The 27,232-nt window shown below is 40.2% G+C and overlaps 2 protein-coding genes across 8 annotated transcripts in view; both read right to left on the reverse strand.

Moving 5' to 3' along the window:
* Nucleotides 1-1,670: 1,670 nt before the first annotated feature.
* On the reverse strand, nucleotides 1,671-20,541 carry cdc42ep4b (CDC42 effector protein (Rho GTPase binding) 4b). Of its 2 annotated transcripts, none has more exons than XM_063482689.1 (2): nucleotides 20,349-20,541; nucleotides 1,671-5,942 (listed from the first exon to the last, which is right to left on the reverse strand). In XM_063482689.1, the coding sequence occupies exon 2, from the start codon at nucleotides 5,775-5,777 to the stop codon at nucleotides 4,773-4,775; it is 1,005 nt and encodes a 334-aa protein (XP_063338759.1). In that variant the 5' UTR covers nucleotides 5,778-5,942; nucleotides 20,349-20,541; the 3' UTR covers nucleotides 1,671-4,772. The 2 variants fall into 2 exon arrangements, with proteins under 2 accessions (XP_063338759.1, XP_063338760.1); XM_063482690.1 differs by lacking the exon at nucleotides 20,349-20,541 and adding an exon at nucleotides 19,997-20,280.
* Nucleotides 20,542-24,021: 3,480 nt separating this feature from the next.
* Nucleotides 24,022-27,232, reverse strand: part of sdk2b (sidekick cell adhesion molecule 2b) — a 266,359-nt gene continuing 263,148 nt past the window's right edge. For 4 of the 6 annotated variants that reach the window (XM_063482694.1, XM_063482692.1, XM_063482691.1 and 1 more), the window contains 2 exons: nucleotides 26,715-26,771; nucleotides 24,022-26,179 (listed from right to left, as the gene is read on the reverse strand). In XM_063482694.1, coding sequence (XP_063338764.1) covers nucleotides 25,757-26,179; nucleotides 26,715-26,771 — 480 coding nt within the window. In that variant the 3' untranslated portion in view covers nucleotides 24,022-25,756. The remainder of the gene's footprint in view (nucleotides 26,180-26,714; nucleotides 26,772-27,232) is intronic. The other 2 variants (XM_063482695.1, XM_063482693.1) reach the window with 1 other exon arrangement.

A 27,232-nucleotide genomic window follows, 5' to 3' on the forward strand; every position in this document is an offset into this window, starting at 1 on the left:
CTGTCTTTTGCTCTTCTGATATTGGCTAAGGCTAGCATGGCACTGCACTGGTTAGCACATTGGGGGAAAAAAATAGTAAAAACAAACATAAATAAGTCTTTGCAATGCAGACGCTGCCACAGACTTGGTCTCTTTCACTCCAACTTATTGTCATCCATCCATTTTCAAGTTGTATTTGCATGAAAATAACACTAGAGGGCAATAGTAGCATATCTTTAAATGAGCCTATCCACAAGTAATTTTTTTCATCCAAACTATTGAAATTCACACTTAAGCACCACTTTTTTTTTTCTTGGTGTGTATAGACGGCTTTACAGAGAGCTGCCAAGCAGAAAAAGAAAACTATCCTTTTTAATTAAACTGCTCTGAATCTGCCACTGGACTCAAGGCACTTTTTCAACCGCGGTGGGAAAAAAAAAGATTATTTAACATTGGAAAAAAAAATTCCAATAGTAAATCAAGTTTTTTAAAATCTTACATAAGTGAACAGCCATAAAATGTAAATGTGTTTATTATTCATGAGAAGTGTCACAGTGAATAGTGCTGCGAAGTAGAGTAGAGACGTGTTACTGCTGAATAATTTCATCGCTGACATTTTTAATAACAGTAAGAAGAAGTGGTATAATAAAAAAAGGGGTTAAAAATGTATAAAAGTGCTATGATAGACTCCTTTCTTTGCCTGTGGTGTGCCACACCTATGACAGCCCCTCTAGCAACCCTGATGTGGATAAGCAGAAGAAAATGGAGGATTTAAGAAACGAAACAAATAAAATAAATTTTAGTCAGATATGAAGTATTCTCTCACAAATGTATATTTAACAACCTAAAACTGTTTGTTTTAGTGCATCCCTGAATAAATGTCCTCAGTTATATTTTCCAGTGATTTTCCATGGTTATGCCAAATGAAGCCAATTTAATCTGTCCAGTTGTATTTGAAAAATTGCTTCAGAAATGATCCAGGTCTCTATTTAAAGCTGGTATTTTAACAAGAAAGCTGCTGTTTTTGGACCTAAGATCACAATCCTCTTCATAACCCTTTGACTAGCTGCCCTGAACCCAGACACGCAAGTTAAATCTGGTAACAGTAAAGCTAATGCACATATTATCGCATATCCAGATGGCTTTTAATAGCAGAAACCATTTAAGGTTTAAAAAAAACCAAAAACAAACAGATTTATTCCATCTGTACAGTTCTGTACTACTCTTCTTATCAATCATTAACACGCCATAAATGCATGTTTTCTTGCCTTTTTGACTCTCGTTTGTAAGGTTCATGAACCGTGATGAGACAGTGCACGTTTTAAGGACTGCTCTGTTGTATTAACGAGGCTGTAAAGCCTATCGAAATCAGTGTGGCTGAAGGATCCTAATTAGCTCACAGGACTCCACTTGCCATGATGGGATGTGAAAACTGTTAACACGGGGTTTTATCTTTCATTTCAGGGTTATTTGCGTAGAATAATCCACTGCGAGAGGGTGTTTGTTAAACTGTGGATTTGGCTCTTTCTGCAGTTCCCTCATTGAAATCTGACCTTGCAGTAGACGGTACAGTTTATACTGAGCTTTCTGCCTATTTTGTGCCCAATTTTACACATTTAAAAAGTTAGAAAATTACGCATCCTGCAATGACAGACTTACAAATATGAAATAAAAGAAAGTTGATCACAGTAAAAGATTATCAGCTTTCTCTTTTATTGAAAAATATAGAAGTTATTTCAAAGAAAGAAAAGTGAAGATAAATATATTAATATACTGTAAAACCAGAATATGGAACAGGGAAAGAAAACAGTACATACTTGGCATATCACTAAAGCCAGTGGGGGGGAAAAGGAAACATTCTTTAGCTGAACTTTGAGCCAGCTGTTTTACGCAGTTCTTATCTCTCTCTCCCTTTTTTTTTTTCGCTCCCCACACCATTGCTGTCAGGGAATGAAAAACTTCTAAGCAGACCTGGGGCAGAGTGTGTTTGCAAATTCTTTTACATGGTTTATTCTGGCCTACTTAGGAGTTTCCCACAGAGAAACACAACAAATGCCAGAAAGTTAAGATCATTATGCTAAAATACATTAAGTATTTTAGCATAATTTTGTGTACTTTTCCACAATTTTCTATTTATGTCTTCCAAAATCTACAGCAATATACTGTCTGGTGTTGCAGACAGCTGTGAAAATGTTGCAATGCAAACACAATCTGACCACATATGTACCATATCATGTTAAATCCAATATTTGTCTGTTTGCTTAGTAGGATCTCATAGTCACACTGCTGGTAACAAAGCTTGTTTACTGTAATCGCTGATGGCACTACCTATATGTACATTATTTTATCAAAAGATAACAGCAAACCTCTTGGAGATGAACAAAAGGGATTGCATCACCCCAAACAATCCAAACACTATATGTTGCAAAACTGATCAACAGAAGACATCCTAAGATTTGGCCCATATACACTGAAATATAAAAAGAGGTCTATAACGCATATCTATACAGAAGTAGAAAAAAACTAAATCCAATGTGCTGCTAACATTACTACAGAAGCCCTGAGAGGCAAGTGAGGAGTTGAAAATTAAGGTGTTGTCTGTGTAATCTTTCAGAGTGATTTTTTCCCCCCACATCTGTGAGACAGGTGAAGAGAAAGGTAAGGAAAAAGAAAAGTTCTGCCAGGGCCACATTTCTTTTCATTTAACTAACCAGTAGTTTTGATGCTGAAAAACTGACCAATTACAACCAGAATGTAACTGAAAAAAGAAAATCAATGTAAAAAATTACAATTAAATGTTTCCAATATATTTCCACCCCAATCGGCTGAGTGAAAATATGTTAGAAACCCAAAAACAAACTTCCTACAAAATAAATTTAAAATACCCTGGCATAAGAAAACATTTTGGATCATGCATTAAAAAAAAAGAAAAACAGACACCCACTTTTTTTCCCCCACTCAGGACTTCTATACCTTATCCAACAATATAGTTAACATACTTGGCAATTTCCTCAGGATCGCCTTCAGTTTCAGAACGTCTTGCAATCTGTACGGGCACATAGTGTTCCAAAACATTACAACAACCCAGAACAGAATGGCACAGCATCCTGATTCTATATACACAACCCTGCATCAGTGCCACAACAGGAAATTCCAAGCTAACATTTGTCAAATGTGGCAATTAGTTTTTTTTAAAAACACGGAATAATAGAAAAAGGTCAGACATTAATCATGGATACAAGAAAGTAAAGTACGCACTCTTTCTGTGTAATTTATAGCTGAAAGTAATCTGGAGTAGCCTACCGAGTGAAACCAACTAAACACAAAAAAGCCAAAGGAAAAGAGCCCACCTATCTGTTTCTGGAGCAGTTCCAGCTGGTCGGGGGCCAATATTCTCGCACATTTAATGAGTAGACTGGGAGAGGCCAGATGATTGGTTGATTTAATCATCTGTTCCTACTATGTGATTCTGGTTGGGTAAAGGAGTTGAGTATTATCACCTTCGGGTCCACTTTGGGAAGTAAATATCCTTCTCACTGCTCAGAGACATACCTGATGCCCATCTGTTAAGTGGCAGTCCTCTAATAACACTTTAAATATGCTACATCCTTTCTCTGCTCTTAGAGACAAGCCTGGACACATGTACAGAGAGAGGGAATGCTTTTGACAGAAGCATAAATGTTTAAATGTAATTATATGGTGGCAACTCCCTTCACAAATGTCTTACATCTTTCCACTGACCTGCTAATCCTACTTCAGCTAAGAAGCGGAATGAGAGGGATGACAGACACACATATTTTACCACAATCACAATTCCCGTCTTGCTTTTTTTTTTTTAAAAAGTACAAGACACATAACACTTACAAAAGGCCTCTTTTTGACAATTCACAGTTTTTCTGTATTAAAAAAAATCTTTCACCAACTCTGATTTTGTAAAAGACATTTCCCTGTAATGAACATGGGATCAGGAGTGATTTAAGACAATTTATTGCCTACTTAAGGCCAGTATTTAAGTGCAATTCAGCCAACCTCTAACAAAGATGATGGTTCTGTCTTTAGTATCCTTAAGAAATTATGATATCTGGAAAAAACAACAACACAATTTTAAGACTAAGGAGTGCACATTAAGAATGATCCGTCCCTTATGACAACAAATTAATAAATATTACAGCTGTCTGTAAATTTAAAGAATGCAGATATTCCCAATGAAAAACGGAAACAAAATAATAATCTACCCAACTCAAAACAGCAGCAGGCTGCCGTATACTAACTCCCAGATACTGCAGATACAATAAAGTAGAAAATAGCATAAATCAACTGTTAAACTCTTAAAAAGGCATAACTTTTTCTGTTTAGTGTCTATGCCAAAATAGTGTCATTGGAAAATAAAACCCCATATTCACTCACACACACTGGGATTCTAACGCCATCTGGGTTTCACTCCTCATCCTTTCCCTACATCCTTCCACAGAATCCATACCACACATCCACATTACCCAATCTCACTGTCATCTCTTCTCTCTTCTTAAAATGATATGTCTGTGATATTATTTACTAATGGTTTGCAATTGCTTCTTCTTGGTTAAGGGTTTAAATGTGGTAAACAATACTTTTTTGGGAAAACTGAGACTTTACCAGTAATATGAGTAAACCCAAACACTTCAAAAAGGGCCACTTTGTGAGCCAGTCAGTCTGCACTCTAGTGTGCATTTAGCCCACCTAGCTACAGCATGGTGAAAAAGCCTTATTTATCATGTTTAGTGTCCTTTTCAACTGTTCGTGGCAGCTAAAGTCTAAACTCTAATCTCATCGTCATCATCCTCGTCCATGAAGGTGAAATCTCTCTCTCCTTCTCCCCCACGTGGGGAACTGTACTTTGCACTGTCCGTGTCACCGTCATGGAGGCGGTAGTTAGGTTTCTCCTCAGAACCAGAGCTGGACACAGAGCAGCTATCCATATTGTGGTGGTTGTTCTTGGTTTGTAGCTCAGGGGTGTAGGGATCCACCATGGCTTTTTGCTGGTACATGCTGCGAGGAGGCCTTGCAGGGGCTCGCTCCTCTGCATCGTCATCATCTATGTGGGGAATGAGGGACGGCGAAGCATGGCCCTCGCTTCCCTTGCCTTCCTCGTAGCCAAGGTCATCCTCCTCCCAACCTTTCTTTTCCATCACGCTCAAGATGTCCCCGAGCATCGAAGGGCCCAGGTCAATGTGGAAGGACATTATAGACTCTGCGTGCTTCATCCCACCTCCCTTAGGCATGGATGGAGGCAAATCTGTAGGTTCGCCAAAATCCCGTTCCTCAAGCTCTGGATCAAGGGCCGCCATAGCTGCTGCTCCATTTAACGGCTTGCTTTCGATCTCATTCACCTTCTTCATTGGGCTTGAGGAAACGCTCTTTGGCAGTTGGATACCTCTGTTAGTACCCTCGTCGTTCAGGTACGGCAGGGATATGGCGGTCTTAACAAACTGGGAGGAGCCGGCAGAAGGTGCCATCGCGTTGTACTCACACTTGTCCGCCCGATTTACAGACTGAGATCGCTTGCTGTTTCTGAAGGTACGGGACAGAAGCCCGGGCTTGGAACTTGGTGAGCCTTGTTTTTTGTCTGGCTCCCTGGGAGGTTCTCCTGAACGGGTGCTGAGAAATGAGGTGTCCCCAAAGGCATCGCCCCCTCGGCCCACGTGCATGGTGTGACGGAAGTCCCCCAGCGGAGCACTGATCATCTCTGCGGTCAGGTCAGCCCGAGACCTCCGCTTTGACTGATTGGAGTTGCTGACCAGTTGCTTAAGAATGGGCATGATGGCAGTCTTTTAGTTATGATCCACAGGTAAAATTAAAATTAGGATCTGAAGGTGGTCAGGAGAGTTCCTTTCAAAGTTTTTAGCAATTGTAAGGGATGTTGTCAAAGCACATATAACTTCAGGTGTTTGAGTAGAGCCATTCTGGTCCTTGGTTGAAAAAGCCTGTGGTGAAGAAGAAGAATAAGAATACAGAGCATTAAAACCACATCAGTAGTTCTGTAAACTAAATGTAGCTCTGCAACATGGCAGGCAATGTGAAAACAAGTAAAAAAAAAAAAAAAAAGATTCCATTAAACTGAGATAAAAAATGTAACATTCTGCTTTGAAGAATTCTTTCTATTCATTTCTCATTACTCACTATTGCATAAAACACTCTTTTCTGATCTCCATCAAGCATGGAAAGTTTGGTAGCCAGGGCTTCAAAATGAAGGCTCACTTGAGTGGTTCTAAACTCTAAAAGGTTTTCTATGCAGAAGACTGTAAGGGTGTTATGCAATCGTGAAAAGGCTCTCTTGTACAAAGTTCAAAGCACCCTCACCTTACTCCAACCCAGTCACAATAGCCCCTGTGAAGTTCTACCGTGGTAAACTTCATTCCTATTCAAATTAGTTCAATTCATCTGATACATTTTTGAGCTTTTTCTAAAAGTCTAGGGCTGCTGTTGTGATCTGTTTTTCATGGGCTGCAGTGCCTGCCATCACTGCTGTGCTTTAGTTCCCATTTAGGCCCCTGGCTGTTACATAACCAGCAAGACACAGGATACTGTGAGCTAGAGCAGTTGAAGCTGGCAGAAATAAAAGAAAGAAGAAGAAGAAAAAAAAAAAAGACTGAAGAGGAACAACATCTCTTCAGCATGGATCGACTTACAGCACAGCTCAGGAAACTCCAGACCGACTACATTTTGCTCTCACCCTCCCCTGTCTTCAAGAGATAAATAGTTTCCAAAAACTGCTTTTTATATTATTCTCTTTTGGGGGGGAATTTGTCTTTTTAAACCCCGTAGGCAACACTTGAACCCTTCACGCAGTGTATTTTGTTCCGTATTAATCTGTTTTTCATATAACAGACATCAATCAGCAACTTCTATTACATTTGTCTATAAAGCTTTGGTGAAAAGTAGCAGATTAAAAGGTTTTGAAACCCCCCTTTGGAAAGCAGAATGATTCTTTCACAGGTCAGTTTGATCTTTTCCATGCCAAATGACTATACAACTAATTTTAATCCTTAGACCAAACTGACCTTAAACCACTTAAACCTTGAAACACGATCTTAGAACAGAAATGCAGTGGAAAAGAGGTTTAAACACCCACTTATGTGCTAGCTACAGTCTACTAGCTCCATGTGTTTCTGACATTAACAATGGCTTCAACTGTTTAAGCCAGACAGAAATACCATTACTCTCAGTGTTTTCAAACTCACGCTGAAGCCCACGCTCTAGGGCTGCATGCGTATCCCCCATGAATGAAAGGGGGCTTCACTCAACAATATTCCAAAGAAACGTCACCCATGAAAACATTTGCATCTCTGACAAGAACCCATTCAATTGGAAAGGGAACTGATGCACTAGAGGGAACAGAGGGGGGCTTGATAAATGATAAAAGCTAGTGCTCTTTTTTTTTTTTGCTCTTCTTTCAAAAGACAGATCATCCCCAAAGAGTACTAAATTCTATCCACTGCCACATTTTTATCTTCCATATTCACCACCTTCATTCAAGATTTCTTCAGTAGTTCTGGTGCTAATGGAAGAGACACATTGTTCAACCACTGTGAGAACAAAGACCAAATGTAATAAGGATAGTACTCCAAAGGCTTATTTTCTTGTTCTGTTGTAAAAGCTATTTGAGTTCAGGCTCACACCCATATACGTGACAACTGGAAAGAGCTTACTGTTACTAAAGCTATTTACGCCGCAACTGGGTGCCAAATTACAAGATTATAGCTTAAAGCAAACAAACACCACCAATATCCCCCGGAGCGGAGGCACTGTTGTTAAATTAATGCAGTATGATCCATCATTGGGTAAACCCTTTATTATTTCATGCATTGTGCAGTTGCCCCATTAGTATCTGCTGCACAAAAGATTGCTGAATGTGTGGGTGACCGCTAAAGACAACTCATCATCTTACATGTTCCTCCCTGCTGCACAAAGTTTTGTATTTCTCTATGGCAACGTCAGAACTGAGCGCTGGCTACCAAGTGGGCTTCCTGTCTCTAAGCTGACCAGAAACAGCGAGAAAGATTTTATCCCCTACATGGAGAGATCAACTCATTCAGATGGATTAACCCTTCCTGGTGACCACATGCCAGGCAATAAGACAAAGTTCACAGTGCAATAGCTGAGGGGCGAAAGCTTTTGATGTGCCATGTGACTCGAAGACATTCAACCTCAGCATAAAAGATGTCACTGAGTTCTCGAATATCAAAAGGTGCAAACCTCACACCTTAAGTCATTCTAGGAAATGGCCCATTTTATGCCTTGGGGAGCCCCTTGGTCTTTGATGAGGAATAGTTTCAAAACCCCGCAGGGTCATCAAGACCCCATTATTGTGGCTGTGACAAAAAAATGAAGTATGACCTGCCTGGAGTCCTGTCATATTCAGTTTTAGCCTTTCAGTACTTTGTAAAAAAAATACATTATGAGAAATGACACTGTCATTTCCACCATTCAGTTTCAAAATAACACTCCAGAATGGTTCAATGCTCTCCATATGAAACGGTGGCAGTGTTAAATGTTCTTTTACACAGAAAAGGGATGTTTGTTCTTTGTTTTTTAGTTCTCAGGGGAAATTTGTCCATGCTGTCATCAGTTATATGTACATTTAATGCTTAGATTGTTAAAGTCATTGGCAACACTACTATCAGCACTATAAAAATTATTTTGGAAAAGCAAACAGATTCAAGGACTCATTTTCATTCATATCAGTAGTGTATTTGAAGAGGAAATGGTGACCTTTTAGGTAGATTTCATTGCACAATAGGCGAGCGGGAGTATCTTATTGTTTGGTTTTCTGTTTCTAGGTGACCCTTTGTTCTTCTCATTTTATTACTGTTACTAGCTAGATGAAAGAAATGAAAGTATGGGGCTTAACTACAACTCCGTCTAGACAACTAAATAGAAAATAATTTAAACACAAAAACGCTGTTATACCCGAGCATTTACTCATACATTGTGTTGAAAAGGAATTGGTTGACCAGTGATTCCAGTTTGACCTGCACAAACTCCCAGCCCAGCTGGGGGCAAAATTCCATTTTAGCTCTTTTTCACACAGAAGATCATATTCCTATTGGATAGCTACTGATGCAACACAAAGAAGGCTTATACAAGTTTGTGTCAGAGCACTCAGTGTGCATAAAAATATGAAGATATTGTTAGTTTGCTTCAGTTGAGAATCAGTTTTTGTTTTTTGTGCCAGTCAGTGACAAAGCCTTTATGTAATGGAGTCCCACATGACACCAGCTTGAACTGAGACAAGTGGTGACAGGGCCATGAATGATTAAGAGCATTTTATGTCGCCAGCAGAATGTGATGTGGGCAGAATGACATCACAACAGCCAACATGCTCATCAGCGCTCAGCGTAACGCTTGTAATCCTTAGGATCACAGGCGCCCTGCAGTCCTCGGCTATCCTGTGTCACTTTCTCTCCTTCCACTCAACAAAGAGGGGAAAGAGGCTTTGGCTGCTCATCCAACAACAACTTGGCTACTGTCATGTTAAACCAACCAGCATGCAGACTATATAAGAGTTTCTGTTTTTATCTTTGGCTCCATTTAAATTTTTTAAAGTGAGATGGAGAAACAGTCTATCCTTTATTCACAAGGTGGAGGAGGCCTTCATGCAAATATTACAAGGAGTCAGGTGAAGGGTAAATTCAAACCTTGTTATTTTTAATACTAGAATAACAAGCATATATTTAAGCACATAATGCACTGCCTAAGCTGTCTTTGCAATAAGAAAACTTCGGCTTGTTTTAACCTTGAACTACCCAGAGTCGTCCCTATAGTTCATTCCCATTGTCAGTGTCATTGATATGCAAATGATTATTCAAGTTAGCCAACGCCATCTATGACACTGCTAATCAGTTAATCAATGGAGCTGCATAACAATGGAACGTTCTTAACTCAAAGTGACAAAGAAGATTGGGAAATTTCATTAGCACTTATTCTGGCAGGCTCTAACCTTCACACCAAACATCTGATTCCCACGGGTGGGGGGGCGTGGGGGTAAAAAAGCACTGAAATAACAAAAGTTATATATAGAGAGAAGAACGACTGTTGAAAGGTGAAACAGATCACATCGCTGAAGGAGTTAAAAATAATACATTCAATTATTTATCTTACTTTACAGTAATTTGAATTTGTATTAATGTGAGTTCTGTGGTTATGTTCAAAAATGTTTTTGTAACATGTAAGAGAAATAAAAATACTATTAAATATGGTGCAAAAACTAAAGGATTAGGAGAACTCATGAACTATGTATGAATCTGATTTCGACTCACATCATGTAACTGCAGCTCATTAGCAAAGCCTCCCTCTGACTTCACGGTGCTTTTTCATGTGCCTCAAAGTTTCCTCCAAGCAAATCTACTTACTTGCCTTAACTCACCACACAGATAATAAATAATAAATATAAATATGCCGTTTGTTTTGGCCTTGCTTGGCTTGCTCCGCCTGCAAACAGCACCCAAAAACTAAATCAGAACTGCATCTAAAAAAAAACAAAACATCTGACTAACACCATAAGACAGTAATAAAAGACTTTTGACGTGATTTTCTACAATAGCATGCTCTACTGCTACTGACAAATAAAAACAATAAACTATCATTTGCTTCTTTGCTTATTTATTACTGCCTGACATGTAAGGAACCTGTTCTTCCTGTTTAGCTTCATTTATAGTTACCTAGCTCTAAGGCAAGCCTTGCATGATAAACAGCAAAAGTATCCTGAGCAGAAACATGCAGAATGTTATGACACTAATGGCCTCACCCCTCAACAGTAAAGGATATACATACTTAACACAGGTGAAACTGACTTGTACAAAGTATGATTACATGGTGAATGGATCCCACTAATATAAGCACGTCTAGAACACGCTCTACTCGCTTATTTGCAAGTCTCACTGCATATTTCAGAGAGAGAACAGGGAAGCAGTGAGAGTAAAATTTATCCAACCAGTTCTTTTTTACTGAAGAGTCTGCAATGGCATTCCACTTCTAACACGCAGGTTCTAGGCAGAGCTGTGCAGACGCACGTCTGCAAGTTGTCACTGGTAAATTTATAACATAAGCTATTCTTGTTGATCACTAAGTGTTCTCTCGGCTGATGAAAAGACAAAAGTTATAATATACAAAAAGTCTCTGCACTGAAGTAAAACAGACTGATAAGTGTTAAAAACATTAAAGTGAAACACAGCATTGCCATTGCAGGGTGACACGCTATTGAGATTTTTAGATAAATACAAGCAAATGTCTCTGTAGTCTCTGCGCTGGTTGAATTCCCATAATCTTTTTTCGGTGTAGCCAGAGAGCTATGCTTTACTGATCCCAAGGGATATGAAGTGAAAATAAAGCTGTTTTTTTTCACATGAACTCCAAGAAAAGTTGAGAGAATCACTTCAGGACAATGTCTGAAGTAAGGAGACGGCGCACTTCTGCCTGAAGTAAGGAGAAGGTCCACTTGAGACACCCCGTCACTAGAGGAAATACTTTGTAGCGTTTAGGCGATAGTGCTGCGTGGGTAGAGCATGCAGACGGCAGGACGTACTGTATGACACCAGCGCACTCGCTGTGAATTCACTGGAATGTGTCAGTGTCACATGCCTGCTACTGGACATCCAGAGCTTGAAGGTTTAAGACCCTTCTGACTTTACTGAATATTTGTATTCCCACACGTATCTCCGATGGGCAATGTCTTAGAAAGTTCAGGTCCAGAGTGCATTTAGGAAAATTAAAAGTTGAATTAATGCAGTTTATGCAGGGAAGGAAACATAACCAAGAGTTTACTGATGCTATTATGGTGACCTGTTTTTCACTTAACTTATATTTTTATAGGTTTTGAGTTGTGTACATATTCTATGCCATATGGTGTGTGGTGGAAAAAGTTTGACAACCACAGTTTTAAACAATCATTGGTGTATAGTTTCATCAAATTCCAGCCAGACAGACTTGTGCTGTTGAAAGACTGTCTTTGAGTTAGGAAATGCTGTTTATTTGGCCTAAAATCCATACAATGCTCGTAAATCACTTAATACTAACAAAGCCTTTTTTCATTAAGAGTTCCTCTGGACCGTTTCTAATGCATTAATTAGCAAAATGCTGTATGTGCCTCAATGGCTTATGCGTACGTAATGCATTTCTACTGTACTGTAGCAAATTACATAACCAAAAAAAGTCCTAAAGAATACCTTTGTTTTTATTTTAAAGGGTGCATGTGCAATAAACATGCATAGAGGTCATATAATATAGGGGGTGCCAGGTTTTGTCATGATATACACTGCAGCCTTGTTAAGCTGTAATAAGAGAACACAAGCAGAAATTGATATAAGGTATAGTTTGGTCAAGATTTACCAGAAGCCTAAAAGGAAGCAACTGTGCCAGTATCAAAATACAAATATGGTTTGTGCAATCTGAACTTGAGATTTAAGCAACACAACAGCTTAAAGATACTTGAAACCTGAAACAAGCAGACAATGGGCTTGCACAGAGGTCAAAGATGAGTTGTTCAGGTCACTCCTGAAATGCGGAGTGCTTCATGTAAAAAGCCTTCAGGAGTTCAAACAACCAGGACACAAAAACATACCTACATCCGCGTGACTGTTGCCAAAGTACCACAGACCCTCTGTGTGTGTGGAAACTGTGGAGTATCAGCCTCCAGGGCCCCACTGCCACCCAGGCAAAAACAAAAACACAAGAGGATTAAGAGCAGCATTTTCAGCGTGAGCGAATAAAACCAGCATGTCTGGGCTAGCCCTCTGCACTGCGACAGCTAACGCTACACCAGCGTCCATCCAGAAATCACAATCAAACGGGCATTCTAAAGCCCCCCCCCCAGCTTAGCCCTTTTCCCCAACTCAAAAAGGCATTTTCCGTTCCTTAGGGTGTATGGCACAACCTCCGATTACGACCCCAACACTCCCTGTGACACAATCACCAAATGACTATATTAAGTGATATTTGTTTTCAATCTTTACAAATCCTCACATCCAGAAGCAGAGGACAAGCTTCCAAATGATTCTTTGTGTTTCCAGTCAAACTGGCCTTTTATAAATCTGTTATTCCTGCATGGCTGGACAAAGCAGCAAATACTGGGTGGGCTGCCATGCTGTGCCCCAGCCAAAGAGAGAAGAGAAAAAGGCTGGCTCATAATCAAACAGATAGATAATGAACATGCTCCTTGATTAAAAAATAAGCCTCTGCCCAAACAAGTCTACCGAGAGTTTGTTTTGAGGGAGAAAAAATATATATACCCCCCCTCTTGGTGTATGAATAATATCTAGAGTAAAAATTAGAGGGAGTAAAGCCTTTCCCGTGTGAAGCAATATTACCTCAGGGACTTGTGCAAAAAAGGGAAGGCACAGATGGATTCACTGAAGAGAAACACATCCTCAAAGGGGCGGTGGAGGGTGTCACCACATTGGATTCACTCAGTCATGCCAGCGCAGTGACAGACGTTCTTTCACCGTGTCCTGCATGAAATGTACCCAAGCCCTCATTATGCCTACTGTGGATGGCTTGAACTATACTCTGTGTGCGTGTGTGTGTATGCGCACGTGAGCGTACATGTCTAATTAATCGCCAAAATCCTCCCCATCAGTCTCTAACAAATAGACAGCATTCACGCCTGGTACCAGAGGTCAGGATCTGAGCCAAGTGGTTGAATTAACTGTCCAATAGCTGCTGGATCGTGAAGCGATGCAGAATTTCAACTGAGGATTGTTTCGTAGACGACAAAGAGGGAAAGTAATGCTTTGTTGTAACATTTGGCTTACACTATACTTAGAAAGTTTAAACAGCTTACATGCCGTATTGGCTGGTTGTTTTAAAAATGAGACCTTGGGGAAAACCCCAACAAAAATTAAAAATTGGCACTATATTAAAAAAGATAATCTAGTGCCAGACAGCCAAGCTCAACGCATATATCCGCACACACTCTCTGGTAAAAGCAGCAGTAGGCCTCTCAATGTGACTGAAAGATAAGTGACCGTTTTCTGCTCTGTGTCAACTTATCAGCAGCTTGTGGCTTTTTTTTTGGTTGCTTTTTTTTTTTTTTTTTTAAATCAGCAGCCTCCTTGCTAAACTTAAATACACAACCTGACTATAAAGACCTTAAGCAAAGAGCCCTGACAAACAAGATGAGTTAATAAACCCCCATGGTGTTCACTTTAATGACACCAACTGCAGCCAGCTAAACACTCGCTGACGAAAGAGAACACCCAAGCCCGCAAACATAGTCACTTCAACCAGATAATAGCAATTCACAACAGCGGAGAAGCTGAAAAACGCCATAACAAGACAGAGATAAAAACTGGAACACGGTACACAGCGACTGCACTCCTGAAGCATATTGTAAGCTTAATTGCACCCTTCCTTGATTTACCTACATCCACTGTGATTTTGTTAGTGCTGTGTGTAGATGTTGTGCTTGCTGTGAGTGAGCATGTGTTTAAGTTCTTACCAGAGTGACTCTTCAGGAATGTCCAACTAGCACACAAGGATAAATTACATCTCAGTAGCTGTGCTAGGGTTGGGCAATCGTCATAGCCAAAGCGCCCTATCATCATCATACGTGACTGCCAATATAAATAAAGAGCTAAATAATGCATCAAGATCATTTATTGGCATAACCCTAAGGTAAGGTCACTGAGATAAATGATTAGTCAGTGCAATAATCTAATAAAATTTATTTGGGAGTTGGTTCAGAACGAACTTGAGATTCAAGTTTAACAATTTAGGAAAAAAATCGTAACAATAAATTCTGTTTATCTATGAGCCAGACGAGAAAAGAGCCAAAACATAAGAGCTTTCATGCATTAGCACCTGATTTTCTCAGTAAAAACCTTTGAAGTATCATCGGTGTCATCTTACTGCAGTTCGTCTTTCTTTGATTTGGTTTTCTTAAAGACATTTGGCATACTACTTTGATTTGGCACTCAAATAAAACTTTGATTCCCTGGAAACTGGCAGCATAAAGTCTTAATTAGTAGAGTGCATACACTCAACCTGCTGTGGGTGTGAACAATAAGTTTAAAGTCCATCAGCCACTAAGTTTGAACTAACACAAATGTGTTCAAGAGTCATCCGCAAGTCTCACACATCCACATACCCCCCCCAAAAAAACAAGTATATACACACACCTCACTAGCTCCCAGTTTGGATTTAGACAAACTGTACTTGTAACTGAGAAGCCAGCAAAGACACACAAAGCACAATGGAAAACAAAACAACAGAGAGGAAGGCGCAAACCAAACCCTTCTGGCACACCCAAAACCACACGCACATACCTATAAAGGGAAACAGACTAATGCAGGTAAGCTCACATATGACGGCCTCAAAGCTGATTCATGTAAACGACACTGAAACACATTCAGTTAAAACAAAGAGACAAAGGAACTTCGATCCTTATCCATTTAGGTATTGCAACTTCACCCTAGTCCATTCACAACACAGAATTGCTGACCTAGAAAAGGACCTCTATAGGCTCAGGCAGGAAATGTGTGATTCTCACAGGATTATCAGATATGCATGACAACAACCCACAACAACTCATGTGACAGTTCCCATCTTCTGAACTGGTTTCCTTGCATGACTTTGTCATCTGGTAGTCACAGTGGTGACCAACATACTTCCTTTGTCCTTTTGGTATGCTTAAGGCCAAAACCACCCGTTTCTGTGGTCACTCAACGCTGGAAAACAATGATGGCTCATTGGAGTGTAAAAAAGGCCAATAACTGGACAGAAACTGCTAGCTGCACACCACCAGTTACTGTGTTTTTATTTTATTTTATTTTTTTAACACTATATGATCCAAGTATACAAGAGTCAGCACATATGGTGCACAACTAAATCCTATTAAACGCAATACTGTGTCAGTAATTAAGAGTAAGTAAAAGGACGTAATACAATCATAACTGGTTAATGATAAACTCTGTATTGCCTGAAAGCTTCCACTGTTGCCAGTACAGCTGACAGAGCTGATGTAGTTTACACACATTCCTATTCAACTTTATGCCTGTTACTAGCATACTACCAGCTCCTGATCACCAACTCTGATGAGGAGGTTCTCATCATGAGCTACAATCCTGGATCAGCAAAACTCAACAGGCCCCAGTAACAATGCAGTTCTAGGCAGTTCTATATATATTAAACTATGTGTCATCAGCAGTGCACTGGTTGCTAGTGAAAGAGCTAACAAAGCATGGAGGAAGCTAACAGCAGCCAACAAGTTGGTAGTTTAGTATATGATCCAAGCCTATGTCAACAGTCCCTCGGCCGACATGGACAGTGATAACAGAGGGTGTTTTTTTGTTTTGTTTTTACAATGGCACGAGAAAGAGGAGCTCTCATGGAAAACCTGTGCAAACACAGGGAGAATATCCAACCTCCACACAGAAGAGCCCAACCTCCATATGAACCTAGGACCCATTTGTTGTAAGGGACAGAGCTAACCACTGAACCACCATCTGATAAGACTTCTTATCTGTTACGTCATCCATTTGAGGAGGTATACTCAATGTGAAACAGAGACCAGGAATTACAGAAGGATGCAGTAAAGACTTTCATTTTGAGACAAAAAGCAAATAAATTAGCCAAATAATCATTCCATTTAAGGTCCTGTTGATAGATTTAAAAAAAATAATTAAACATTTATTTTTGCTACATTTTAAATTTAAATTTAAAGTTAGGAAAGCAATCTTTCAATTGACCCTCATGCTGCCTTAGACATAAAGCAAAACTCCCAGTCCTTTCCTCTCAGTAAGGAAAAGCTTTATTAATATAACACTGGTGCTGGATCAGTACCCTGTATTGGCAGCCAAGGTACCCATACCAGTGTGTAACTGGAAGAAAAATAATTACCTTGTTTAAAAGTTGCTGCAACACATTTTGCAAAGTAGATTTGTGTAACCACACAGTCCAACAACAGGATTTCGGATTATGTGATTTGGACACGCCAATCACCCTGATGTTGGGTATTGTTTTGTTATCTTCTTCCACATAACTGAAACCAAAGAGGGTGTTCTGAAACTTCGCAACATGGGATCGAGTCAAGCCGGCCACATTCAGCGGTTTTGAAATGCCTTGCGTCACGCATGCCAATTTTCCAGACTGGTTTCACAGCTTTAAACAATTGAGTTTAAGACATCAACAGTGACAGGTGATGCAAAAACGAGCTCATGCTGTGCCAAAACATACAGTACTACTGCGTGACAGATTTTGAAATCTATGTCACAGTAAGTTATGCTGTCAACCTGTAGTTGGGAGAGGACAAAATGACTTTAGTGTTTAGCAATGCAAAGTAAAACGTTTTTCCCGTTGAACTGGTTAGGTTACACTGATAACCAAAAAAGGCATAGGTATGGTGATGGGGTGTCAGGTGCATAGGGGCTGTTTCGAAAGAAAAGAGAGCACACTCTTCTTCTGAGAAAAGACATGTCATGTCAAATGAAATGACAAAAACAAAAAACAAAACTTGAACTAATCTGAAACAGTGATACAAGTTGCTAAATGTTTGTGCAATTATTTTTAGAACATAGATGCTACAAAATATGTCTACATGTCCAAGTTTCTATGTGAACAATTTTGTACTTTTACCTCTAATTTGCCATCAAATAAGACAATGATGGTCTCTGATTAATTTGTTTCTCTTTTCTGACATTCAGAGTTAACTATAATTAGCAAAAACCTGAAGACACTGATAAAATATTAGACTGTTGCTTTTCATATCAAGTCTGTTCAAAGGTTAAGTCAAACATCCTCAGTGTGACTGCTCTTCAAAGACCTCATTGCTTTCTTTGCAGGTGGGGTGAATCCTGTAATTGTCTGAGACAAAGCAACTTTCCTTGGGGAGTTCAACATAACCAGAAAGAACAGCTTAAAAAATGTGCACATGCGTCACTCGTGAAATGATTCAGACTTTGCAGAAATGATCAGGCCTCCACAGTTTCAAAGCTCTGGATGGCTTTTTTTTTAATGTAAATCCAAAAGGTATTAATTCACACGAATAACTCAATAATGACCTTTTGCTTGCTGCAAATTGCCCTCTTTGAGCCAAATGTCAAGACATTCTCTCATCATTACCTGTCGGTCTCCCATGGAGCTTGGAATAAAGGTGGATGAGCAAACAATTTACAAGGCCATTTCCTAAGGCATGGGAATATTACTCCAAGTTGTCACATCTGACTCCGGTTAACCAATTTATATTTATCGCCTAATAAAAACAAAAAGAAAAATGTTTCTGCTCTTACATTAAACCATCACGTAGTATGAAACCCAGACACACAAATAAAACAGAAAGTCTATTCACAAGGAAATGAGGTGCCCTCAGTTTTTACTAACTACACAAAAACTGCCTGAAGTAAATGTTTTCATGCACATGATTCTAAATGCACGTCCACAACCCCTACTACTGCACACCCTCTTTCTAATATAAAACTGTAATGACCTCACCACAGCCAAGAGTTGGGAAAGTAGCCAGCTTCCTCTGGAGGAGTATCCTCCAGAGGAAACTCAAAGAGCCTCCATAGCAAAAAAAAGCACAGTCAGAGATGACACATACTCTCCCCTCCCCTACTGGCTGTGCAGTGGACACAATAGATCTCGATGGTGAGATATCTGCCTGGCAGCTCTGGAGAAGACATCCACTAAGGAGCTGAAAGGCCTGAAGTGTGTGCAGTAATGCAGCACTGTTGTCACTGGAAAGAAGACAGAGAGACGCAAGAGGATGCCAGGAAAAAAAAAAGTGGCAGCGCTGGCAGGATGGTGACAAGTCAGTGTCGGAGTTAAGACAAGATTTCTCTAGTCAACTTTTAAGATGTAAAGAAGTGAGCTATTTTTTGCACTCGTCTAAGTTCTTTGATTATAGAGTTATCAGTGCAGAGTACGTAAATGATTCATCGAGCAAAACGGCAAGAACAGACCAACCTTTGGGCTCTTGTTAACTACTGCTCTGTGTTTGTGTGTAGGACAAGGACAACAGTCACACAAAGACAACGCCAGACCTGAACTCATCAGTCAACACGTCCTTTCACTATTGTCCAGACCGACAGTTTAACAAGCGTGAAGAGCTGACGATGAGTGAGGAATAATGAAACAGAATGTTATAAAACGGACCTGCAGACTTTATGGACAGTGTAGTTAAAGTCGGGCACACACTATACAGCCTTCATTTAGAGCATGATGAATGAGGCCGGGCACGTATACAGCCACTGTGGCAACTCTTACAGCAAATTACTCAGTTCATCAGGCGGGATGATGACCATAAGAGGCAAGTGCCAAGTCTTTAACCACAAACAGGAAAAAACTCCCTAATGATCCAGGGAGGTGGACAAATATGCCTGCCAAAGATGGGGTGAAAATAGCTGTTTAGATTGTGGAGCTCTTGCAAGATTCCCAGAGATTTCACTGAGGTCACACAGCAGCAGTATTAATGTTACGTAATTCTCACTGAAGAGAACCGATGCTCATGCAACCATCTGCCCCTTGCTCTGATTAAATCATGACCCGTCCTGTAGCCAAATATAGTTATTTGGGACACTTTTCTCAGACTTTGCAACCTAGTTTTAACTCTGGGATATCTGCTGCTTCATTGACGAAGTTGCTCTTAGTTACAATATGAAAGGCCAGAGTTTGTGGGCACATTACCACAGAGGATCCCAAATGTGAAATACGTCACTCTCTGCAATGGTAAACCCAGCTAATTCCTTTCTTGAGTAGTTTTTGGGCCCAAAACAAGAAAAATATCCAACTTTAATAAGTCATACAAAACTGGATTTGAAAAAAAAAAAACTCTAGAGATCCCATGACTTTTTAAAAAAAAGTCATTAGCTCAGCACAGCTTTTTGGCCATTATTCAAACTGAAAGCACAGCAAAGTCTATAGTGACATAGGTCAAGAAAATGGTTCCATATCAGACAGGATATTTGTAATTTTAAAAAAGCACCCTTTAGATTAACATGTTGGCTCTTGAAGATGTTTTAAACTCAAGTGGTTACTTTTATTGTACCATTGTTTGTCCATGTACTTCCCAGTCTTCCTCAGGCTGATGGAGGACACAGAGGACGCGAGAGAGCTCATTGTTTTGGCTCCATATGGGACACCGAGGAGCTCGATGAAACTGCCAGGCTCTGATTGTCCAGAAGCAGATGACATTCAAATGAGATGCAGATTTCACTCCGTTGGCTTTACTTCAACCTACGCCTCTTCCTCTGACCCCACAGAGTATTCTGGAAACTACACTCAACACACTGACTACAACCCAAAGATGACTAAAAGTCGTCGCTCGTCATCAGAACAGCCCCTGGATACGTGTAATACAACAAAACATCACTCCTCAGGTTACCGCGAAGAAACGTTACCTTTTTCTTTAAGATCCACGCGGTGGCGAAGTTTCAGACTATATCCCTCTCAACTTTCCGTAAACACCGCGAAGGGTGAGTTAGCACAAATTTAGTTAAGTGTCCGTAGAAAGAGAAGCAAGAGAATTGTGGCAGGACGGTCCCTGTTCTGGTGCTCCCAACGTTCGTTTACTTTGCATCTGTGTGGCGCACAAAGCGGCCCTCCTCCTCCTCCTCCTCCTCCCCTCTCCTCTCCTCCCCTTCCCTCCCCTCCCGCGCTGGAGAGCACCACCTCCTGCTGCGGTTTAAAGGGCCAGAGCGCCATTTATCCACAACGCCTAACAATAGCTGGGACTTCAACTTGAGTATCCCAAGCCTGACCCCTTGAGTGGTAAAGGCTGTGCCCCAAGCTAGCTGACAGGAACTAGTTGCTGCGAAGTAAAACATTTGAACGCTTAAGGGAGAAGCAACCGTTGCTGGCTTTCTGTACCACATGGGCTACCTTAGAAATGAGGCTGGCAGGGGAAACTGGTTATAGCCAGACTCTGCTATGCCCAAATGCAACAGAATTTGCCTACTGGCACATCTAAACCATGATCTAAACACAGATAAAAATAATAAAGTCTTGCTTGCTGTTCTGAACAAGGAGATCTACTGTTCTGTAATGTTGCATCCATATCTAGCTCCATAAAATAACAGCTTTTTTTAAAAACTTATTAGACTCATTTATTTGTTATATATATGTAGATAAAATTCGCGTTCACAAATGCTTGTATATAGACTAGTAGTTAAAAGTGGGCAGACCTTCATATATCATATACAGACACTGAATCAATACATCATCTAACTTGTGAAGAAGGTGAATAACCATGCACTAAAGGTCATGCTAATATGGTTAAATCAGTATGTTTTCTCACGTTAGCCTTTTAGCACATCTGAAAGCACCACATAAATGAGCGCTATTGGTTTCAAACATGCCAAATTTCAGAAATGTGCACTTAGTGCAAGAGCACACAATTACAACAGGAGTTAATGTTCTTCTCTCTTCTAATTTGTAGTATTAGAACAAATGCACTGAAAAGTAGCCTATTACTATAATTAAAGGTCCAGGCACATTGATTTATATGATCACTAACTCATAATAGCCATGGAGGTAATTAGGTTAGACATAGTGCCCTTTTCTCCAATTATTTCTGACAATTTCCAGATTACATTAAAAATGGCCTTTAATTTCACACCCACAAAGCAAATTTACAATGTCTGATGTGTAAATCATCCAGGCCAAATGAGCATGTGTGTGCGTGGGTGTGGTTACAATAGTAAGCAGGGCCTCAGGTGTGAACTTTAATTCTCCACTGACGCCCACCTGTCTGTCAAAGCCTAATTTTCCCACCTGTAAATATCATTAGGGCTTATATTTCAACATGATGAGCCAATTAGTGGTGTATTGTTTTACGGCATACTCTGTTTAAGTCTGTCAGAACTTCAGCGAGGGTAGGCAGGAACATGACACTTTGATGGCAGGTTTCCCTGAAGCAGGCCCCTTATTCATTTATTGCTTCCTTGTGTGTCTCTGTGTTCTTTGTTATATACTGCACACAGCCTAAATGACTACAGTAAATGGGGACAAAAGGTATTCTCTTTTCTCATAAAAAGCCTCTCAACTGAGATATAAATAATTGTGACCTACTATGAGTCCTGACAACAATTTATGTCACAATTTTTTAGCTGCCTCACATTCCCAAGTCTTATTTGCACCACATACTGTGGAAAGTTGGGGTCTTTTCAAACTGCGAGAACAGTGGGGTTTTCTGGGGCAAAGGGTCTTACGGAAATGGCTGAGGCCATTTTTCTGCTCTTGCCCGTAATGTACACTAAGTCAGAAAACAATTTAAGCTTGCAACAAAGAATAGATTAGGAAGGCATTTATTAACAGCACAGAGGGAACATCCTATTTCTCAAATTAGTATCCTTTCTCCAACTGTCAGTATATCCTCTTCAAATCCCCAAGCCACACTCAGTGAAGCTCACAAATGAGGCAATTAAATTCAGGGTTTCAAACTCCTTTGAACTACACCTTCTGTCTGAATCCTTTAATATTCCAACTGAGGGTTCTCAAACTCATCAGGGCTATTTAGCACCTTGGGCTCCCTTTTTAAAAAGGGACCACCAACTCACTCTTATCTGTCAGTCATTTCCTGAGGGGTAGAAGAAAGAGAGAGACAGAAGGAAATGAACATTTCAACAAGTGAAAAACCTCCTGTCTGTGATTCTTCTGTTGGAGGGAAATTTCCCATGTGTTTTCAAAAAAGGGATTAGTGCTCTGGACGCTCTTGTTCCAATTCCCTGTCCAATCCTATCCCATCTAATCTCTCTTCTCATGCCTATGTGGTTAGTAGGTTAGCATTGGATCAAGTGACTGACTGTGATACAATTAGCATCTAACACCATCTGACACTGTACATGTGCTTCTGTACATATAATGTTTGCACATATATTTTCAGTGAATCACCTATGTCCTGAGTAGATATGGATATCACTTAATGTATAGTCACAGGGGTCAAAGGCCCAACTGAGTTATCTCAGTTGTGGTTATCTGGAAACCTGGAGAAAGCTGAAGAAGTCAGGATGGGACTTTGTAACCAGATAACAGCATTTCAAAGAATCTTCAATGATCCAATTTATTTCTACCCTGAGTAACACAAGGTTAGATGTGATTTAATTAAATAATTAGTCATGGACAGATCCCAAGTGCTTACAGAACTCATTTGTACACAGAGTGCTTCTGGCGTTGTGCACTCTGTGTTTTCTTTTAAGGTTTTTATGACATGTTACAGTAAATAGTATTAGCTGCACTTTGCAGAAATGTTTATGTCATGTTTAGAGGCACAATGACTTTCAATAGAAAGCAAGGGACTACTTTCTGTGTCTGAAGAAAAACTACTCAGGTGATTCCATGAACCATGATGCCCAGTTTGAAGAAACCATGTCTAGACGTAGCATGTGGCCCAACGTCGCGTGATACTAAGGGAAGCTTCGGAGGTCTATCAGTCCAGTCATTTTCTTCATTCTAAAAGCTACAAAGATTGGAAAGTTAACGTAAAAACTTCAAACATTTGCTGTTTTGGTGTGTTTACCACATATTCTGGCATATTCGGAGTTTACCAACCAATTGACTGGATCTGGGAAAGTAAACCAACAACTAAACGATTGGCATTGTGAAAGATTTAAAGAGACACACAAGAGGAATGGAGTAGATAGTGATCAATGGGTGTGGTATGATTTGCACATAGGTCCTCAATAATGTTGAAATCAGTTGATTATGCACACACTTAGAGCTGAAGTAACATTTCCATTTTTTCTTGTATCATTACTGAATAAGAGATTACTGTGATCACCATGTATGTTATTTACTGTGCTAGAGTGCGTGAGAAGGTTTACAGAGGAAATAGATTAGATGGGTGCTACTGAAAATGGAAATCTGCTGATTACTGTGGCACAGCTACAGAGGTCATGCAGCACTGGTGTGTGGCAAAAGTTGGAGTTACTGCTTCTAAACGAAGGCCTTTTTTTCTGCACAGTCTGAATAAGAAGGGGGTTATATCCCTTTAACACCACTGTTTGCATGTTTCCCTTCCTCCCATCTCCCCTTTACGTTTCACAATTCAATACCAGAATAGTTAACATTGAAAAATAATTTATTTCAGAAATGTACTGTGATCATATATTCATTCAGATTCTGCATGATAAGCTTTTGTTGCGTACAATGAAATCACCCCACAAATAATAAAAAAAAGTAGATGACATTTTTTTCTGCTTTTTGAACTATGAAAACTAAGAACACACCACTGAGTCTTCACTATAGCGTTATGAGTGCGCCTGGCAGGTGACTGGACCACGTCAGCCCTCTGTGGCGTTACTCCGGGCAGGTTTACAGTTGCTGCAGAACAATCTCTTTATAAACAGACATAAAGTGAATGATCTGTAAGCTTACACACGAGAAGAGTGACCACGCACACACACATGCACGCGCACACACACGTAATTGCATCTGGGACAATACAGTCACACCTGAATATTACAGAGTGGTTGTTTACATAAAAGGAAAAGAGGTGAGGCAATTCAATGACATCATCTCTTGGTGCAGGCTCGGCGCTGCCCAGCGATAGTGATCAGTGACAGCGAAAAGTTATCTCAGCAGGGAAGAAAACAGGGGGGTGGTGGGAATCCTCTTGGTCTCTTATCAAAATCACACTGTAGAACTAGCAGCTGTGCTCCCTTATAACAGTTCCTGATGACAGTTTTGAGACTTCACCTCTTAAGTTGGATTCCAAAGCATTTCAGTAGAATCGGACTCGTGAGTGTTTATGTGAGCCAGCAAAAAGTGAAATATGAGATATGGGTTTTGTATGCAAACTGATTCCCGGCCCACATGAGGCAACACGATGCCAAAGTCTCAGGGCACCATCAACAGTCCATTCACAATTGGTGCCAGAGATCATAAATATGTGTTTCTCTATCAAGGCATCTTCGATCCACTGTAACACACTCACAAAAAACAGACTTAAACACTTCCACTTAAACAGATATACAATCGTTTCATATATCTGCAGGATCCTTCAGGCACGCCGCAGTCACTGACATTTGACCTACTACTATGGCCAAATGCTGTCTGACTTTTTTTTTTATGTATGTGTATGTTATAGGCCAGAGAGTTTTTCCATTGAAATCCATGATTGCTTCTTCAATGTCATTTTAAAACTCTCACAACCAGCACATTAAATGTCTTCGATTTGGCATAAATTCCACCTTTACGCTGGCAGTTGTTTGTTTTTACATCCAGTCCAAACAAATAATTGTTCTTTAACTTCCACAATATGGCTCCATCATATTGTCATATCAGTCTTCGTCAAAGTAGAGTCAGCAATGACTTGATTTTGTCTTCTAGGCATGTCTACTATAGAATATTTATATATATGTATATATATATTTATATGTGTGTGTGTGTGTGTGTGTGTGTGTGTTTTCAAAGATTCTAGTGACTTTGTACAGAATCAGATATTACCACTGAATGAGTTTAAAAAAGTAAAAAGAAGGAAATAAATGATAAAGCCATGCAAGTATTTCAACTAACAAAATAAAAGTGAATAGATGTTGCAGAGACCTTTTTTTTGTTTTTATCAGCCGGTGAGAGAAACCAAAGTTTACACTGGCACATTTTCACACATTAGACAAAAAAACGCCTCAAAAAGTATCATGGTGTTTTGATACATCCAAGCTCACTAAAAAAATAACATGTAAGTTATGAAAAATAAACTGATGATAAAAATAAAGAGTGAGTGACTTGATTGGGCTGACTGCAATGCTATGTTCTTCTTCAACACAAGTTGAGTAGGTATTTTCAGAAGTTTCTATGTCCTCAGTATTTTTCACACAAAAGAGGAAAAGCCAGCAATAGGGGCCCGTGAGCCAGGGGCTAGACTGCTGGGGGGCCTGTACAAGGTGCTGTGCTGGCTCGGAGGGTTGGAGCTCTGCTGGGAGGGGGTGGGAGTCCGGCTACCTTTGGGTCTAAAGAGGCTGCCTTGGCCATGGGGCTGGCCCTGAGCCTGCTGAGGCTGAGGGCTGGGTGAACTCAGCTGGGGTGGCAGTGGAGGTAGAGGGGGCAGCGGTGGTGGGGCGCAGTGATCCGGCTCTCCTGACTCTGACTCTGTGTAGCTGTAGGCCTGCGCCCGGGATATGCCTTTCTGTTGGCGCCGCCAGGAGTTGTAGTAGGTAGGGTCACTTATGTAGTGGTTGACGAAGGAGTGGGTCTTCTGACGGTTAGGGTCCACCTCATACTCACTGTCGCTGCCCTGAGAAGCCAAACAAAGAAGAGACAGCGGTTTATGTTGTGAGTATGGTGTGACTCTGTAGTGTTTCCATGTGTGGCAGTTAAAGATGTTGAGGCTAGAATGAAAATGAACATGAAGTTATTGTGTTATTCTAAGGCATCAATTTACAGCCACAGCTGTCTAAAAAGCAAACACATGCAAACACTTACATTTACAACACAGCACAAGTACAGACGGACAAAATGGTCAAAGATGGTCAAAGCATGAAGGATGACTTGCTACTGAAACGTGCACAAGAAAACCGTCAACACGAGATGGCAAAGGTCAATTTGTCTTCGGGACTTTAACCAAGAAGCAGATCTATATGTTCAGGATCTAAGACCTTGACCACACCACGTCAGCAAGACAGGGCTCGGTGTTGTGTTACACAGTGTGGCATATAAAACCTAACATGTAAGAGGAATCTGAGGGAAAGGATTGGATGAGGGCTACCAATTGGAACCAGTCGTCTATAGGGCTATATAACATTCAAAGCAGGCAGCCACAGGAACCTCACCAAATGCAGTGGAAGTGTATGTAGGCCACCTGTTCCATATGAAAACACCAGCGCCTCCTATGGGTGAACAAAACAATGGGTTTTACAGTACATCACCATAACAGAATGATTCAAATGGCCGAGTCATGATGGTGATAATGCCACAATATGTATAAATAAATGCAGAAATACAGCCTTTGTGCCATTCTGTGTGAATGGTATGAAAAGGTAAAAGGATGAAATAAAAACACAGTTTTGTATTGTGCAGTGCATTTTCCAACACTACCATCAACTTTAAGAGTATATTGAGAGCACTGAAGCATTGTTAAAATTATTTTTCTTCACATTTTAACTCAGTCTGAATTCCATTCTTGCTATGTGTAAAGAAATAATAGTTCTCAGCACATTCTCACCAGTGACCTTCCACCTTGCTGCAGGTTGAGCTAGAAGCACTATTGTATTCATGTCAAGAAACATTCCATGCATCAAACAAAAAGGAACGTGATCACTGAACGCTCAGCAGGGACTGCTCATGGTAA

This window comes from Pelmatolapia mariae, linkage group LG8, assembly GCF_036321145.2.
Source record: "Pelmatolapia mariae isolate MD_Pm_ZW linkage group LG8, Pm_UMD_F_2, whole genome shotgun sequence".
Taxonomy (NCBI): Eukaryota; Metazoa; Chordata; class Actinopteri; order Cichliformes; family Cichlidae; genus Pelmatolapia; species Pelmatolapia mariae.

Coding starts and splice junctions, on each gene's coding strand:
- cdc42ep4b (XM_063482689.1), bottom strand. CDS start 5,777: ATGCCCATTCTTAAGCAACTGGTCAGCAACTCCAATCAGTCAAAGCGG.